The sequence below is a fragment of the Haplochromis burtoni genome, unplaced genomic scaffold (assembly GCF_018398535.1).
Source record: "Haplochromis burtoni strain Fernald_Lab_line unplaced genomic scaffold, NCSU_Asbu1 Contig_446, whole genome shotgun sequence".
NCBI classification, from domain to species: Eukaryota; Metazoa; Chordata; class Actinopteri; order Cichliformes; family Cichlidae; genus Haplochromis; species Haplochromis burtoni.
In genome coordinates this window covers 333,588-350,565 of record NW_024582807.1, presented here as the reverse complement: position 1 = coordinate 350,565, position 16,978 = coordinate 333,588, and the positions used below count along the sequence as shown (strand labels likewise).

General features: G+C 41.5%; 2 protein-coding genes across 4 annotated transcripts; one reads left to right on the top strand and one right to left on the bottom strand.

Moving 5' to 3' along the window:
• Positions 1 to 878: 878 nt before the first annotated feature.
• On the top strand, positions 879 to 4,414 carry kdf1a (keratinocyte differentiation factor 1a). Of its 3 annotated transcripts, XM_042213492.1 has the most exons (5): positions 880 to 1,214; positions 1,513 to 2,480; positions 2,517 to 2,534; positions 2,943 to 3,017; positions 3,735 to 4,414. In XM_042213492.1, exons 2-5 carry the CDS (start codon positions 1,532 to 1,534, stop codon positions 3,818 to 3,820), a joined length of 1,128 nt encoding a protein of 375 aa, XP_042069426.1. In that variant the 5' UTR covers positions 880 to 1,214; positions 1,513 to 1,531; the 3' UTR covers positions 3,821 to 4,414. The 3 variants fall into 3 exon arrangements, with proteins under 3 accessions (XP_042069425.1, XP_042069426.1, XP_042069424.1); XM_042213491.1 differs by having other exon boundaries at positions 879 to 1,123; positions 1,520 to 2,534; XM_042213490.1 differs by having other exon boundaries at positions 881 to 1,214; positions 1,513 to 2,534.
• A 2,399-nt stretch (positions 4,415 to 6,813) lies between these two features.
• On the bottom strand, positions 6,814 to 8,334 carry nr0b2a (nuclear receptor subfamily 0, group B, member 2a). Its single transcript, XM_005945200.3, has 2 exons — positions 7,701 to 8,334; positions 6,814 to 7,585 (listed from the first exon to the last, which is right to left on the bottom strand). The coding sequence occupies exons 1-2, from the start codon at positions 8,233 to 8,235 to the stop codon at positions 7,344 to 7,346; spliced, it is 777 nt and encodes a 258-aa protein (XP_005945262.1). The 5' UTR covers positions 8,236 to 8,334; the 3' UTR covers positions 6,814 to 7,343.
• Between the last annotated feature and the right edge of the window lie 8,644 nt (positions 8,335 to 16,978).

The following is a 16,978-nucleotide window of genomic DNA, read 5'->3' as shown; positions in this document are numbered from 1 at the left end:
TTTTTTATTATATTTTATTTATTATTATTATTATTTATTTTTTTTTTTTACTATTTAATTTGTAAAAATGTGTATACACACACACACACACACACACACACACACACACACACGTAGGAAAATATTTAGTATACACATCCAGAAATGCATACACTATTATATATTGTACATATATTTATTAGTTTCAGGTTGGCCATTCTTGTATTTTGCTCGTTTGTGTTGTTGTGTTTGCACATCTCTGTTGCTTGTGGGGCTCGCACACAAGAATTTCACTCGCATGTGCTGTGCCAGTGTGCCTGCACATGTGATGTGACAATAAAAGTGATTTGATTTGATTTGATTGATTTCTCCCTAAGATGGCAAACTGAAACACTCCAAGTTGGTGACTTTTGGAGATTTATTTCCCTGGATGATTGAGAATGCATCAAGACGAACACAAAAGGAAGTTCACAGCTTTTAGCAGCTCCCCCACCCCCTCATTCACACACCCCCACTCCCCTCCAGAATTCTCAGGTAACAACCTAATTTACATATGAATGACTAGACAATTTAGCTTCCACTTGGCTGAAGCTAAAGCCTAGCTAAACACCTACCAGCCATTTGGCTGGAAGGCGGGTTTTAAAGGTAGAAAAGCCAAATGGCTGCTCTCGGGGGACTCTAAGTGTTAAATTCCTGTTCTTTAAGAACTCTTTAATAATTCACGAAATGCGTATTTAAACATTTTTAAACTGAAAGAAAGCCGACACATTTTTTATGAAAAAAACAAACAAACATACACGTTGTTATGCAATAGTTTCCCCTCGTATCACCCCCCGCCCCCTCTTTCCTCCCCACATCTCTCGTTCCGTCCCCTGCACGTTCAAATCCGCCTCGTGTGACGTCACGACTCACCTGTGGGTGGGTGTAGGATCTGGGATTAGCTGTAGCCGCAGGTAATAGCCAAACATTGGGAGACTCTCGGCAACGCAAGACTGTAAACTTCTTTTCACTGAAAGACAAACGACGCCGATGAGCTGAGCTGTGTTTTTCCCCTCGGACTGCCGGACTCTGTTTTGGGTTTGCAAACTTTGCTGAAGTACACAAACCTAAAAATCTGTAGGCGGTTTTGTTTTCTCCGTTTGGAGCGTTAGCGTAGTTTTTTTTTTTCTCTCTAAGACTTCCGCACTTTGCTCGTTGAACAAGTTGTCTGGGATAAAAGTGTTTCCTCTTATGCGGTAAGTGGACGATTTGCAAGTAAAATGGAAAAACAGTTGGATGTTGAATGAGGTTTGGTCTCACCTTTTCTCCTCCGCGCGCACTATTAGGCAAGAAAAAAAAATCAAGGGTGCGACGAAAGTTATTGTTAAGATAGAAATCAGAGCACTCAGCTTTATTTACACTCTCCGAGCTTCATGTTAGGTTACTTTACTGAAAGCTATGTTTTTCCTGCTTCAGCTTTAAATGCAGCTTAGTTCAATGTGTTTTGGGGGTTTTATGGAGGTTGTACTAATCTGTCCTCTCCTACTCCTCCAGGTCCCAGGCTTTTTGAGCCATGCCTGGCCACAGCACAGGGGCTCCCCGCCACAAGTACCCCAACTCTTGCTCTAGGGCAGACAACCATCGACCCAACCGGACTATATCCAGGGACAGCACAACCAGCCAAGACTCCTACAAGGATCCTCATGGGGAGCAACTACGTGACCACTCCCGCTATTCAGAGGGCAGGTATGGTCGAGGAAGAAGCCACCCTCGAAACGGCACAGGAAGGGGTTCAGAGACAATAGGATTTATTCCGGGGTCGGCAGACAGCGTGCCGAGCAGCAGGCAGTCCTGTGCCTCCATGGGCTGGAGTAGCTGTAAGGCTCTTATCTGTTCTGTTCTCACCTGTGGATTTTATGGCACCCGGGAGCCCTGCCTCCCCGTTAACGAGAGCTCCACAGACCATACCCCCAAAACGGTCGGTGACCCTCGACCTCCTAACGGCATAGCTGTGAAAACCCCTGGCATGTCTTTGGAGCCCAATAATAAGCAGCCCAAGACCCCCAGGTTGCCCCTGAATGACAGTTTCCGTTACCCAGATGTGCACATAGCAGGTCAGAAGGTAAAGTACCCAGTTGCTGACCCCAAACGGGGTCGCGCATCAGGTAAAGGGGATAACCAGCGGCCGGTCAGCAACACCAGCCTTATATCCTACGAGGACTACGACTTGGATGAGCAGAGCGACAAAGACATTGACTCTCTGATCACCAAGAAGCTGCTGGAGCTTTACGCCCTGCATCAGATTGACCAGCTGGCCAAGTGCACCTCTGATTCCTCCTTCTCCCGCAAGACCAACGAGATCAGCGAGCTCATCTACAGCATTGCTCAGGACTACAACCTGGAGGAGCAAGAGGCCGAGTGCAAGCTGGTGCACGGGGTCATCCGCATCAGCACGCGGAAGGGCAAAAGGAACAAGGGCTACCTGTCGACCGGGCAGCATCATAACAGCAGGAGGGACGGGACCCTCCCTGACAGTGGCAACGAGACCATGACAAACCCCTTCATGAGCAGTGATTGTAAGAATCTTTTCTTTTCTTTTTTTCTTGCTAGAGCTGTGTAAATATTTATAATGCACAAGACAACCTTGCTCACCAGCACCTTGCAGCAACATACCAAATATACCAATCATCTGACCCATCTTTTCTTAATGACTCATAGAGTCTGTTGGAACACCGGCTGAAGCTCTTTTGTTTGCCTCGTAGCTGCGAGCTCTAAAACTCCAGGTATTTTACGTGCAGTAGCCTCATAACAATCGCTTAATCTGAGGCAAGTCGATGCAGGTGCGGCGTCTGCTAAACTCAAGCACGATAACAGAGATGACCGGATGAATTATAACGTTTGCTGGATCTCTGTTTGTTTTCTCTTGCCTGCGTTCATTTTGTCTTGTCTTTGTTTTTGCTTTGTGTTTTTGCCTTTCGCTACAGTTCCAGAGGTGAAAGTGTCGGAGCAGACGCCATCAGACGAGCTGGCGAGAAAGATGAGAAATTACAGCGGGCGAAGTGAGTGCATGCGCGGGGGTGGTGTGTGTGGGGATTTCCCATGAGTCTGTCTTCTTTTGGTTTCGTGTGGAATTAAGATACTTGGGAGTAAATAAAGTAATTCTGCTTGACTTTGGCAGTCCATCCTGGGCATTTGGGTGTAATAACCAGCCTGCTCTGTGTGTGTGTGTGACCCATTGTGCCTGCTGCAGCTGTAGGCGTTTTCTCACCTCCTCCTCCTCCACCTTTCAGTCACATCCCACTCTCCTAGCAGTGAAAGCACCGCATTCCTGCCCTTTTTCCATTCCCTGCATATTCTTTCACTTAACACCTACCTATCTGCCTGCCCTCCAGCTCCATGGTAATGCTACACCACCCGCTAGACGAGCAGATCAAGTCACATTAAATATATGTCACATAATGTTCCCAGATCTGCTAAGTAATTTCGCCAACTTGGGTTACAGATGGATTACGTAAACTAGGCTCCTCTTTTCTCTCTCTCTCTCTTGTTGTTCGGTGAAGAGGTTGGTAAAAGCACGGGTGTCCTGTTACATGTCTGTGAATGAGGGTACGCCACACCGTGTTTTCACAACTTTAACTCGGTGTTTGGGGAACGTGTCCGGGCCCTGGGTTTGTCCAGGTTTTTTTCGCTTAAGGATAAATGAAATTAGAGCTATGCTTTTTAACCTCACTGCATTAAACAAGCCTTCCTTTTTTTCCCTTTTTGTCTTTTTGCAGCATATTCCTCCAGCACTACTACGGCCTACTCGGCGTACCACCACGACGCTGAAACCTACTCCTCAGGCGCTCCTCTGATTCTCTAAAAGTCAAACAAAAACAATGAGATGTAGCCAGTTACATGGGCTATTTCATCCTCCTGCTGTTACCAAGTTGAGCACCTTTTACCCCGGGTGGTTGTACTTCTGCCTTTAAGTGGTCCAGCTACTACATGCTGTTTTCAAGCATCTTTATGTTTCAAGCAAAAGGCCCACTGAGGAGACTCTCCCCCCCTATTTCCCCTCCACACACACACACACACACACGTTAGGAGATGTAGGTTTTTATGTATTTTTTCTGTGCAGTGTTTAAAGATGAAAAAAGTGACTCCACTTAACAGGATGCCATAGGAAAGAGGCAGACGTTTGAACAGAGCCGTCCTCGTTCTTGTTTTTATCTTCATTTTTTTTGCTAGCTGTTGTGCATGTGCCGTATGTGTGTATGAGCTTGTCGACCTCCTGCCATTTCCCCACAACCCTAAGACACGAGTTTTTTTTACCTGAAATTTGTATTAGCCATATTTTGTAAATACCCTTCTGTCGATGTTACTTTGTGGTTTTTTAAAACCATATGTGGTGTTTGTCCACATTTTTTTTTTTTTTTATATTGTTAGCTACTAAGTCATATTTTTAACAAAATAATAAAAAAAAAAACAACAACTTCCATTCCTCTTTATGCTTGTGTTTATTCAAAAGTCTAAATCTGGAAGTCTTTCTCTCTCTGTATATAAAGCAGCTCCATTTGTTTGGCAGCAAATGATTTTGCTCATGTATATCAACAAGTCTTTACCATCACGAGCTTCTCTGGCACTCTCTCTTCAGCCTATTTTTTTCCTCTTTATCTCTGGGATTATTGTTGTCAGGCTCATCTCCCCGAGGTCACTGTGTTACAGCAGCCAGGCTTTTTCCGCCCTCAGCAAAAGAAGGAACTCGTTTGGCTGGTTCTTACAGAAAGGAAATAAAATCCACGGCTTTGTCTTTGTCATTTATGGCAGAGGCGAAGGAACAGTGCAGAAAGTCAGCCTAATTTTCTTGAAGCGGTTCAAATTTGGGTTAAACAGATGAAGCTGCATCTGTCAATAATCATTATCTTTTGTTTATTTTAGGAGCCTGTACAGTTGTTTCCAGCTGTGACTTACTGCTTTAAAACGAGGGGCGGGGGGTTAAACCGGTAGCCAAAATTGCACCGAGAAAACGCACAAACAAAGTTACTGAAACTATTTTGTTTTTATTCAAAACCCAGTAAAATCTTGCATGAAGACAATTACACTTCTTAACTATCTGTTCTTCAGCGCCACACGCACAGCTTTTTTGTTTTAGGCAAGTTGTTTCTGTGTGTGTTGCATTTGGCCTGTGTAACCCCATTTCCTCTGGCTCACTCCCCCACCAGCACATTCCTGTTTTACCTGTATGTAGGTGTCATGTAAAGGCTCACAGTTTCACAACTAACATACCACAGGACAAGACCAATCGTGAGCTTGCTCCATAAGTGATGCAGCCTGCAGATTTCCAAGAACCAGTCAAGAGTTTCCCGTCGCAGCTGATTTAGCCTTTTAAGTTTTTCCTCGGCTGCTTTCAGGTGCTGAACATTTAAAATCACTCCGAGTGAGGCTTTTGCACTCATAAGGGTTTGCAAACCCTATAAAGTTCAGGCTCAATTTTTATGATTCTCTCTTTTGGGAAAATGTGTGACTTCCAAAGTTTTCCATGAGAGGGGGACAGAGAACCATTAGAGAAAAAAGAAAGCATTACGTAGACTGCGTATAAAACTGTGCTGCCACATTTAAACATAGTGTCTCCATCCTCAGGTCAAGATACATAACTAATAATAACATGGATATATTTATGACCCCTGATAAATCCTTTCTAAGCTGTCATTCCCCCACCTATTCTATAATGAATAAATAAATAACTGTGTTATATCCCCTAAAAGCTCTTTTTTGATTTCCTCCCACCAATAGACTCATTTTCATGCTCTCCAGAGATTCATGCAGCAATCTAAACTCAGTGATTTTGGTCCACACTGACATAATAAGATCACATAGTTGCTGCACATTTGTCAGCTGCACATTCACCATGGAAATCTCCCATTCCACCACATCTCAAAGATGCTCAATATGATTGAGATCTGGTGACTATGGAGGGGATTTGACTGCGGTGAACTCATTTTCATGTTAAAGAAAGCCGTTTGAAATGATGTGAGCTTTGTCACATGGTGTGTTAACCTGCTGGAAGCAGCCGACAGAAGACGGGCACACTGTGGTCAAAAAGGGATGGATGCGCTCAGCAACAACGGGTAAGCTGTGGTTTTTTGAACGATGCTCACTGGTATGGGTCCAAAGTGTGCCAAGAGAGTACTCTCCAGACCATCACACCACCAGCAGCCTCAGCTCAAAGCTGAATGTCGTTTCTGACATTACCACCTGATTATTGGAGCAAAAATTAAAACCCATCAGACCAGACAACATTTTCTAGTTTTCTATTGTCCAGCTTTGGTGTAGCTTTATTTTCCTGTTCTTAGCAGACAGAAGTGGCACTCAGTGTGGTCTTTCTGCATCTTCTTCTGCTGCTGCTTTTAGTGCTGTCAGAAAAGCTCTTCTGCACAGCTTGGCTGTAATAACTGATTGTTTGACTTGCTGTTGCCTTCCTGTCAGATCGAAGGTCATTCTCCTCTGACCTTTGTTATCAACGGGACATTTTCACACAGAGAACTGAGATATTCTTTGTAAATGCTTTTTTTCTTCTATTTTTTGGCTTCATTAAGATCTTCATTTGTTAAAGCATTATTATTTTAATATGTTCATACTATTTGTTTTTCTGTAATACAGTTATCTAAACCTATTTTCAAGAAAGTCTACTAGCTGTTAATTTATTTAAAATCAATAAGCACTCATGTTAAATGTAACATGTAAAACATTTCCTCACATTTTAATGCAGAGGTTATTTACGGTAGGTAAAAATGACCTTCTGCTCTGCCACCTGAGCTACAGCCACCCCATCACCCCAAAATCATCCTTTTACTCCCATTTTCAAGGTATTTGCTTTTTAAGAGCTCTGGCAACAACAAGAATTTTATGTGTCATGTTGTCCTGCACATATCACTGATGGGCCTGCCAATGGAGTGCAGGGGTCAAATGTTCAAACCAGACTGTTAGTACCAGATGTTCCAGCTGGTACATATATTACAAACTTCCCTTTTCAGGTGACCGACACACAATTTCACTCTTCATTTGTGTAAAAAAATAGATTTATTTGAAAAGTTTTGTAAATGCAAACAATAATTATTTACAACAGAGAGCTCCCGTCATGAGATCACGCAAATACATGGACAGTAGGTACTCTGTCCTAATGTAGAAAGTCAAATCCAGTTCAGTTGGACGAAATCTTGTCAGACTGGGCTTCAGTGACCTCGGCATCATTTTCAGTGTAAGCAGTTCATAACCCCATCTTCAACAATTCACAGTTTTTGTTTTCTTTGAGTTTTGTTTAATAGTAAATGTGTTTTAGAGCAGCCCACCATCAGGCAATCCTTCATTTCACAAAGACGGAAAAGCTCTAAAATCCACTGCTCCTATCTGCAGAAGAGCATGTCCACCAGCAGCTCCAGCAGGTTCGCCTGTCCTATCACAGGCCGGAAGAAGAGTTCAGTGATGAGGCTGGGGGTGATGCTCTGCAGCATGGAGGCTGTGAGGAGGATTCGAGCAAAGCGGTCCCCGTCCCCTGGGTGGAGGAGCTGAACCACCTTGCTTAAGGCCTGCTGAGCTTCCTGTTGCAAGGCTTCCACAAACAGGGCTGCCTTCAAATCTGGTATGTCTGTTGGTGGAAAAACAAAACTGTAAAGTTACATGAATGCTTAATATTGCACACCATTATTAAACCACTGAAAACTGACCAGAGAAAGCTGAAGCTGAACACTTCGAATACATACCTGGATTAAATATCGTGGTCCCTTTGAGGTATGCGTACTCCTTGGGGCTCAAATCCAAACTCCAAAACTTTTTGAGGCAAGACACGAGTTTGCTGACACCGGCCATAGTGGGCTGCTCCCTTTCCACCTCAGGGTTCTCAGGTCTGTTCAGGAGGATCTTTTTCAGCATGCTGTCAGTGGGGATGTCCATCACCTCAAAGTCCACGTGCTCTTGGGCCAGACCCAGAATGAAGAGTGGCGCCCAGCAGCTTTTCAGAAGGGCGAACTGGTCGTTTGGAGGCAGCTGGTTAAAGGCGGGCAAGTTTTTCATGAAATTTAGGGTTTTTACCAGAACCGCCGAAGCTTCTTTGCAAATCTCCGACGGCCTTTTCAAGCACACTGTCCGTCGCGCCTCACATTTGCATCTGTGACGCACTGAATTGTAGCTGAAGTTGCCTTGGCTTGGTCTGCTGCCATCCATTTGGCTCAGGATGTTGTACAGGATAGGATTTGAAGTCCTATCACTGCTGGTTGAACAACAACACGCGCTGTCCATTTTAACCGAGTCACAGATTGTGTGGGCAGTTAAATGAATCCTCTCGCAGGATGGGCTCTTCACGCGCTTGTGAGCACAGCTGCTGCTGCTGCTTGGAGTCTCCCTCTATTTATAAGGCCAGCCCAACCTGCTTTAGTGGACTTTGACTTGTCAATACGTTCCATATGAAAAACAACTGTGTGTTCTGCCAGGTGACTGGAACAACCCTGGGAAACTGATAAGCTTTTCTCAATGAAAAGGAGCTGCTAAAGTAAAGTCTGGCTATCAAGAGGGCTGGGTCTTATCTTGTAACCGGTGTCATTAACCCAGGCAGTACCAAGCTACCAAGGACTGCAAAAGTAATGAGCCCCACAGTGAGCCCCTGCTTGCTGCTAGCTCACACCTGTAATACTGGAAACAGGCCAAAGTAGACTTGGGTCACTGACCTGTGAGATAACTTCAAATAAAGTGTTTCAAATTTTTTTTTCCCAAATAAAAGAGTAAAATCCCAGAAGACAATTTTATTTTAATACTCTAATTTAGTGGAAACTGGTTGTAAACAGCCACCTTGGTGTTATTGTCTTTACCTGACAATGTAAAACACCCTGAGGCGACTGTTGCTGCGATCTGGCACTATATAAATAAAACCGAATTATTTGGCAAGGAATCTTGACTTTTAAACAAGCTGAGTTATTACTATTTATATTGTGATTTTAACCAGAGGAAGCTTTATATAAGAGGAGTGTAATTCAGCCTCCTCCAGCTCACAAGGGTTGAAAGGTTGCACATGTATTTGATAGAGCAGACATTTATTTTCACTGCCACATTGCAATGTAAAGACTACAAGCATCCAGTGAAAACGCAAATTCTGCACAAACCTGTGAAGAAGCGCTAGAAAACCTTCTTGTGTGCCACAGGACAACCTTGAATATGGTTCTATTTATGGTACAGAAATAGCGTTTCAGCACTATCACACACTGGTAAATGGACTTTTACTCGCATAGATCAGTTGAAATCAAATTCAAACTGCTTTCTACAGTCTCACACATCCACACAGCACTATTATCTGTGCCTAAAACACCCGCTCACACTCTAATGGATACATCAGGGGGGACTCAGGATTCAGTATATCACCCAGGAGTACTTTGACACCCAGACTGGTGGATCTGCAGCTGCCCAGTGGTATTTATTGTATTTCATGTTTTGTATTTGTAACGGATGTTCCAATGAAAAGACCGACGCCACTAAAAGTCCAGATCTCTGGCAGTCTCGAGAATCCCTCCCTCCTGTAAAGATTAATCTGTAGTTTGGGAACAGGCAGAGATAACTGGTTAGTAGATCACAGGTCAAGCTTTGTGAAACACGGGGACTTACTACTAAAGCAGGGTCAGGTGATTATGATGATTCTGAGGCGACTGGAGTGGGTGCGTAGCCGTTTATCTATTAGCTGGAGAATCCACAGCATCTGTACAAAATGACCGCTGAGATATTTCAGCCTGCACCCAAGAAGTAGACTGCACCGTACCTGCAGCCCTCCAGCTCTGCCCCATCCACTCAATAAGAAAACAAGAAACGAATGTGTGAGAAACCGCTCTACTGACACAACTGCTACACACGTTTTTTTTCTCCCACCATCCCCAAAACAATTATTTTTCACAATTAAACACAAAACCACCTGCATAAAACTGTTATTTATTGTTTGTTATTGGTTTTACCTTTGTGAGTTTTATTTTTGGGGGATTTGGTTTATAATTTGAGGCTTAAGTGTTTTGTTTTTTTCAGATGTTTGTAGGGATTTACTTAAAATTGACCTTGGAAGTTATTCATTTCATTTCAAGTGTTCTTTATCATTGTGTGTTGAGATAAAATTGGAAATTGTGTGTCTTATATCTTCACAAATACACACACACAACTATTTAAAAATATTCTCAAGTCAATATAAAAGAAATCCAGATCAGTCTCCTGTGTACTGTGAAGGGAATTTCCAGCCCTGGCTGTGGTGTGCAGACTTTACGCTGATTGCCCTGATACGTGCTGTACTACTGTACTGCAAAAAAATATCTAGTAAACATTTGTACTGGCCATGGCAAATTATTGTCCCCATGAGGTTGATCTTACTTCAGTCTGTGACATTCGTATATCTCTTCATATATCAAACTAACTTTTATGAATTTTCTTTTCAAGTTTCTGAAACTTGAAATGAGCACAACAAACTCCTGTACGTGGAGTTCATGTTGTCCGTAACATGTTGTACACTTTTCCACTTGTCATTTAAATGCATTTATCCTATTTTGTTATCTACCCCGTACCTGGCACCGAGCTTTGGGGCCGATAAGAAAATGATTTTATTATCGTAAGAAATAAACAAACAACCCAATGTGGAAGACCTCTGGTTTGAACATCCAGTGCCATGAACTATAGACAGTAAAACATTTATGATAGTCAGTGATCCCGGGTGCCACCATATATGATGTACCATCCTCGTTATTTATTGTTATTTAGTGACACATTTGCCAAAAAGCCTGACAAACCCAGAAGCTTGAAACTGGAAGTTTAAGAGGAGGATCTGAACTGCAGGGTACCTGTGTCAAGGTCAGTCCATAAAGTGAATGACCGCAATAAAGAGATTACACACCAGACACAACTGGCAGCGCCAGTCACCGAATATTTGTTTTATGTTATCAATGCCTTTACTCATTCCTTGAAAGAATATATGAAAAATGTTTAACAGCCCTGTTTTTTTTCCCAGGGTGATCTCATTATGATGGACAGTATCATATCAATCATATGGGACACGATGTCCGTACTCACAGAAGCCTAATCGAAATTGACCACAGCTTCAAAACACGATAAGATGCACGGGGTTATCTTCAAGAGCGCGCTCCCTTCAGGGAAGTGACCTATAATGCACTCAGCAGCCCTCAGGCTTCATCAAGCATGCTGACAGTTGTAAATGGTTTTGATAAGGCCCGTGTTTATAGAGGTTTGGAGCAGGCACAGACGGGCACGGAGGACAGACGTTTATCTCTGCCAGGACAGTAAAACGAAACGTCCTTCATACTATAAGTAGAACAACCACTGTGTTCGGAGTAAAGGGAAGCAAGATGGTGATGATGTCATAGACAGGAGCTGTTTTCCTAATATCTTCAATATTCATGCACCTTAAAAGAATTTATTAGGACACTTTACTGTAATTGCATTACTGGATTTGTGGGAATATGAGTCGCTCAGACTCATCTTCACAGTTTTCCCAAAACACTGACTGACTGAACTTCCACTGCTTCCAGTTTTTTCAGGCCACTGAACCTTCCGTGCTACCACGTGGGTGCATGATGGACGTCATGTGTTGAACATGACTTTTGGCCTTGACCTACTGCTAATACAGAGGTTCATTTGCCTGGTTCCATTTTAATAAGGTCATCAACCCAAAGATGATTCACACAGGGTGGCCTCATGGGAACACGTACTCAGGAGACGAAAAAAACCCCCCAGAATCACTCAAAAATTAAAATTCAGATTGAAATTGCATTTATATACACACTGAACTTTAATTGCAGTGAAATAAAAAAAAATTTTTTTAAAGATGTTTTTGAAGATGTTTTTTGTTTTTGAAGCCCTTCAGTCTCAGATGCCATCTGATGTTTATGGGTCTGCAGTTGGCACCAGTAACGGCCTTAATTTGGGTCGAGGATCATCCAGCGTCTTGATGGACAGTCAACTGGATCCTTTGGCTGAGTGCTTGTGAAATTTTTTTGGGTCTTCCACTTGACTTTTTTGTTCTGTAACCTTCAGGATCATTTAAGAATTGACTGTCTTATTGCATCCCACCTCAGCAGCGATGGCGCACTGCGAGAGACCCCGCTTGTGCAGTTCAACAACCCGACCACGTTCAAAAAGAGAAATTTTTTTTGTCTTTGCCGTGTGACTACCTGACAGAAAATGTCAATGAATCCACATTTCTGCACAGATTTGGCCTTTTAAAGGCACGTGGTCCTAAACTTTCATCAGCTGTACAACAGCTTGTTTCAGTTTAAGCGTTGTTTTCAATAAACATGCTTTGTCTCACTCCCATTTCTTCTTGTTGCATGTTGAAGCTCTACTTGGAACCTTGTTAAGATATAAACATCAAAATATGATTTTTTTTTTTTGCCATTTTTCAAGTGGTCTTAAACTTTTGATCGGGACTGTATATAATAGACACCCAGCAAATTCTTTGATTTATACCTGCTTCATGTTAGAATCTGTTCATGCATTTAAAACGTTTGATTTCTTTTTCTGTGTATTCCTTAATAAATAGACTGAAATACTTTGTTTCATTAATATTTGAAAGGCTGCAGCAGGATATGTATGTATATAGTGGCTTGCAAAAGTATTCGGCCCCCTTGAACTTTTCCACATTTTGTCACATTACAGCCACAAACATGAATCAATTTTATTGGAATTCCACGTGAAAGACCAACACAAAGTGGTGCACACGTGAGAAGTGGAACGAAAATCATACATGATTCCAAACATTTTTTACAAATAAATAACTGCAAAGTGGGGTGTGCGTAATTATTCAGCCCCCTTTGGTCTGAGTGCAGTCAGTTGCCCATAGACATTGCCTGATGAGTGCTAATGACTAAATAGAGTGCACCTGTGTGTAATCTAATGTCAGTACAAATACAGCTGCTCTGTGACGGCCTCAGAGGTTGTCTAAGAGAATATTGGGAGCAACAACACCATGAAGTCCAAAGAACACACAGACAGGTCAGGGATAAAGTTATTGAGAAATTTAAAGCTTAGGCTACAAAAAGATTTCCCAAGCCTTGAACATCCCACGGAGCACTGTTCAAGCGATCAAGAAATGGAAGGAGTATGGCACAACTGTAAACCTACCAAGACAAGGCCGTCCACCTAAACTCACAGGCCGAACAAGGAGAGCGCTGATCAGAAATGCAGCCAAGAGGCCCATGGTGACTCTGGACGAGCTGCAGAGATCTACAGCTCAGGTGGGGGAATCTGTCCATAGGACAACTATTAGTCGTGCACTGCACAAAGTTGGCCTTTATGGAAGAGTGGCAAGAAGAAAGCCATTGTTAACAGAAAACCATAAGAAGTCCCGTTTGCAGTTTGCCACAAGCCATGTGGGGGACACAGCAAACATGTGGAAGAAGGTGCTCTGGTCAGATGAGACCAAAATGGAACTTTTTGGCCAAAATGCAAAACGCTATGTGTGGCGGAAAACTAACACTGCACATCACTCTGAACACACCATCCCCACTGTCAAATATGGTGGTGGCAGCATCATGCTCTGGGGGTGCTTCTCTTCAGCAGGGACAGGGAAGCTGGTCAGAGTTGATGGGAAGATGGATGGAGCCAAATACAGGGCAATCTTGGAAGAAAACCTCTTGGAGTCTGCAAAAGACTTGAGACTGGGGCGGAGGTTCACCTTCCAGCAGGACAACGACCCTAAACATAAAGCCAGGGCAACAATGGAATGGTTTAAAACAAAACATATCCATGTGTTAGAATGGCCCAGTCAAAGTCCAGATCTAAATCCAATCGAGAATCTGTGGCAAGATCTGAAAACTGCTGTTCACAAACGCTGTCCATCTAATCTGACTGAGCTGGAGCTGTTTTGCAAAGAAGAATGGGCAAGATTTCAGTCTCTAGATGTGCAAAGCTGGTAGAGACAGACCCTAAAAGACTGGCAGCTGTAATTGCAGCAAAAGGTGGTTCTACAAAGTATTGACTCAGGGGGCTGAATAATTACGCACACCCCACTTTGCAGTTATTTATTTGTAAAAAATGTTTGGAATCATGTATGATTTTCGTTCCACTTCTCACGTGTGCACCACTTTGTGTTGGTCTTTCACGTGGAATTCCAATAAAATTGATTCATGTTTGTGGCTGTAATGTGACAAAATGTGGAAAAGTTCAATACTTTTGCAAGCCACTGTATGTGCCAAAGCTTTTATTGCATTGGCAGTGTGTTTGGGATCATTGTCACGCTGAAAAATGAAGCTACTGCCAATCAGATGCTTTTCACGTGTTATTGAATGGTCGTTCAAAATCTGACTATACATGTTCATAATTTCACCAATTGTGAAAAGATCCCCAACACCACTGAAATTTTAAGGACACACTGCACACCATGCTGAGATATGCCAAGTTTTGAATGACCTTGTTGGTGTGCAAATACTATTTTATGTATTTCAAATTGTGTTATCTTTGGCATTTTGCACAAGTTTGACTAAACAAGTGGGAACTAATCATGTTTTCTTTGCCACTTAAAATTGGTTCTTTGCTTAGCTGTCTGCTATGTGTACACACAACACAGGTTCATCTCTTGAGTCAGGTGGCTGTTTTATGATCTAATCACATATTAACCACATCTACTGTTGTTTAATTTTAATTTTATTTTTACATCACACACGTTCACACATGCACATTCTCAAGAATTTGTTTGAACTTCCACTAATCAGGAGGGTGATGACTAATGCACGGTGTGTGTGTAATATGATGTGTGACATAATGTCAGAGTCCAGACACCCGAGTCTAGTTTTACTGCCCATTACTATAAAAATACAACAATAAAAGCTGAGGTGAAGGACAAAGCAAGGGTTAACTTTGGGTTAATGAACTCTGACTAGATATATTTCTCAGCTGCCTCTTTCTCTTTTATCCTTTTACTAGTCATGCTAACTTAAACAGTTTTGAACAACTCTTGGTGTATTTCTAATGAAATGAAGGTTTTACTGTGACCATTATTAAAGAGGCGGAATTGGCAACTTATAGTCGGTGTGAAAAGAAATATACCTGTGCAACCAAGTGAGACATGATTAAACCTGTTGTCTATCAAAGCACATCGATGCCACTTTGATGTGACCTCTTATAATATATACTGTATGAAAACATTAAGACAGTGCTTAAGCAGTTCTATTAATCCAATGGTCTATTTACTGAGCTATCGGTATTGGCATGTATAATGGAAGATAAAAGAACATTTTAAAACTAAAGGAAAAATTGGAGAAAGACCAATCAACTATGTAAAGAGTGTTAATTTTAGCAGCCATGGAAGGAATCTGAATGCAACTTCTGTGTTCATAACTTACCTGTTTGGGATGCCACAAACACAGCAACCAGCTGACCTGTGTAGAATCGAGCGGACGGTAAACAACTTAATATAAAATATCATATAACAAGTTTGGAATGTCAGACTTTTAAAAAACAATAAAGACAAATGAACTTTGTCCTTATGTCAAATGTCAGTATCAGTATGGGTTGGGCTCTAATTTTTTAACTTGATGTTTATGATTCTGGATTTTCCTGACCAATCTTGCATCACCTTGTTTTCCACAAATTACACAGCACATTTATATACAGACTTTAAACACCAAAAATCCAACCATTAAGACCCAATATGTGATTTTAAGCAATCTGATTATATATTTTGAGCAGCACTGGTTACTGGTTGTGTGGATGTCAGGGGGGGTTTCACAGTGAAAATATAAAAAGGATCAAGACTGGTGATTGTTTGGATATGGTCTGGATTTTTGTGATGATTGTATTTTGGTTCACTGCATTAGTTTTATTATTATATTGCTGCTTTTCTTTCTTTAAGGTTTATTTGTATTTCTGTTAGTTCCTGTTTTGGACTTTGAATTCAAGCTGATTATGAAAAATGCTTTTTATTTTTTTCTGTCTGTCTGTAGTCAGGTGTTGGGGTCCTGAAAACTGTGACTGGCAGACACACACACACAAGCTGGTACATGTGAATGTCCACTGTATCTACATTGTACACTAAATAAATAAATGTTTAAATACTAACATTCAATGTTGAGCTAACCGTTTCTGTACTCCTTCCTTTACTCCACTGCATTTGTCTGACAGCCACTTGTTAAATTTTGAGATTACAGTGAAAAACTGGATCTCTGGATTCTGTGATTTTTAATTTGATATTTTCTGCTAAACTGAATGAGGACGTGTTCCTTTATGGGTTGAGAGCCTTCTCCTTCTGATATATAAAGAGTTAAAAACGGTCTTGGCTGTAACAAGCTATGTTCAAAGGTAAACAGGGCTGTTTTCTGAGTCCATAAAAAAGGCTGACTTTTAAGAGCTACCTTAAAAGTCAGCCTTTGACAGGCTTTGACAGGTCAGGGACGCTATAAACGCAACACTCATATATATTATGATGTGTTGATGTATATTAAACTGTACGCACATTATAAAAAAGCAAGCTTAAATGAGCTCAACATTAAACATTTACATCCGTAAAACATGCATAAACAATATAATGCAGCAGTCTCATAAAACCAAAAACAGCATATGCAATAGTAGAAAGAGAAAAAGTACTTTCAGAAAAGACGTTAGGACGAGAGATATGCTCTCCAGATATCCTAGATTTAATTATGATGGAGAATTCAGCAAAAGGGAATAAAAAGGAGGGATTTCCCGGGCTGTTTTTATTTAATCAGATTTGATTAATTAAAATTTTTTGCTCATAACACATAAAAATTGCGCAGGAAAAAAATATTAGTGCTCACTTTGAGATTAAAATCGAATTAAATATTTCGACCTTTTAGAAAAAAGGTCGAAATATTATTTTCAGATAATTCTTTCAAATAACTCCCTGAAAAAAGTTTCTGCAGGTTTTGCCAAGATGTCTTCTTGCGTTTAAGTTTAATACTTAATGATTTTTTTTTTTTGACATGGTTAATAATTGTTATGAACGTTTATGAATTGATGAGCTTTACTTCTGTAACGTCTGCGGAAGCGGATA

Excerpts from the sequence above, each read along its gene's own strand:
- kdf1a (XM_042213491.1), top strand. The coding sequence starts at position 1,532 with ATGCCTGGCCACAGCACAGGGGCTCCCCGCCACAAGTACCCCAACTCT. Across the intron at positions 2,535-2,942 it reads CCCCTTCATGAGCAGTGATT|TTCCAGAGGTGAAAGTGTCG; the intron begins GTAAGAATCTTT and ends CTTTCGCTACAG. Across the intron at positions 3,018-3,734 it reads GAGAAATTACAGCGGGCGAA|CATATTCCTCCAGCACTACT; the intron begins GTGAGTGCATGC and ends GTCTTTTTGCAG.
- nr0b2a (XM_005945200.3), bottom strand. The coding sequence starts at position 8,235 with ATGGACAGCGCGTGTTGTTGTTCAACCAGCAGTGATAGGACTTCAAAT. Across the intron at positions 7,586-7,700 it reads GACCACGATATTTAATCCAG|ACATACCAGATTTGAAGGCA; the intron begins GTATGTATTCGA and ends TTCCACCAACAG.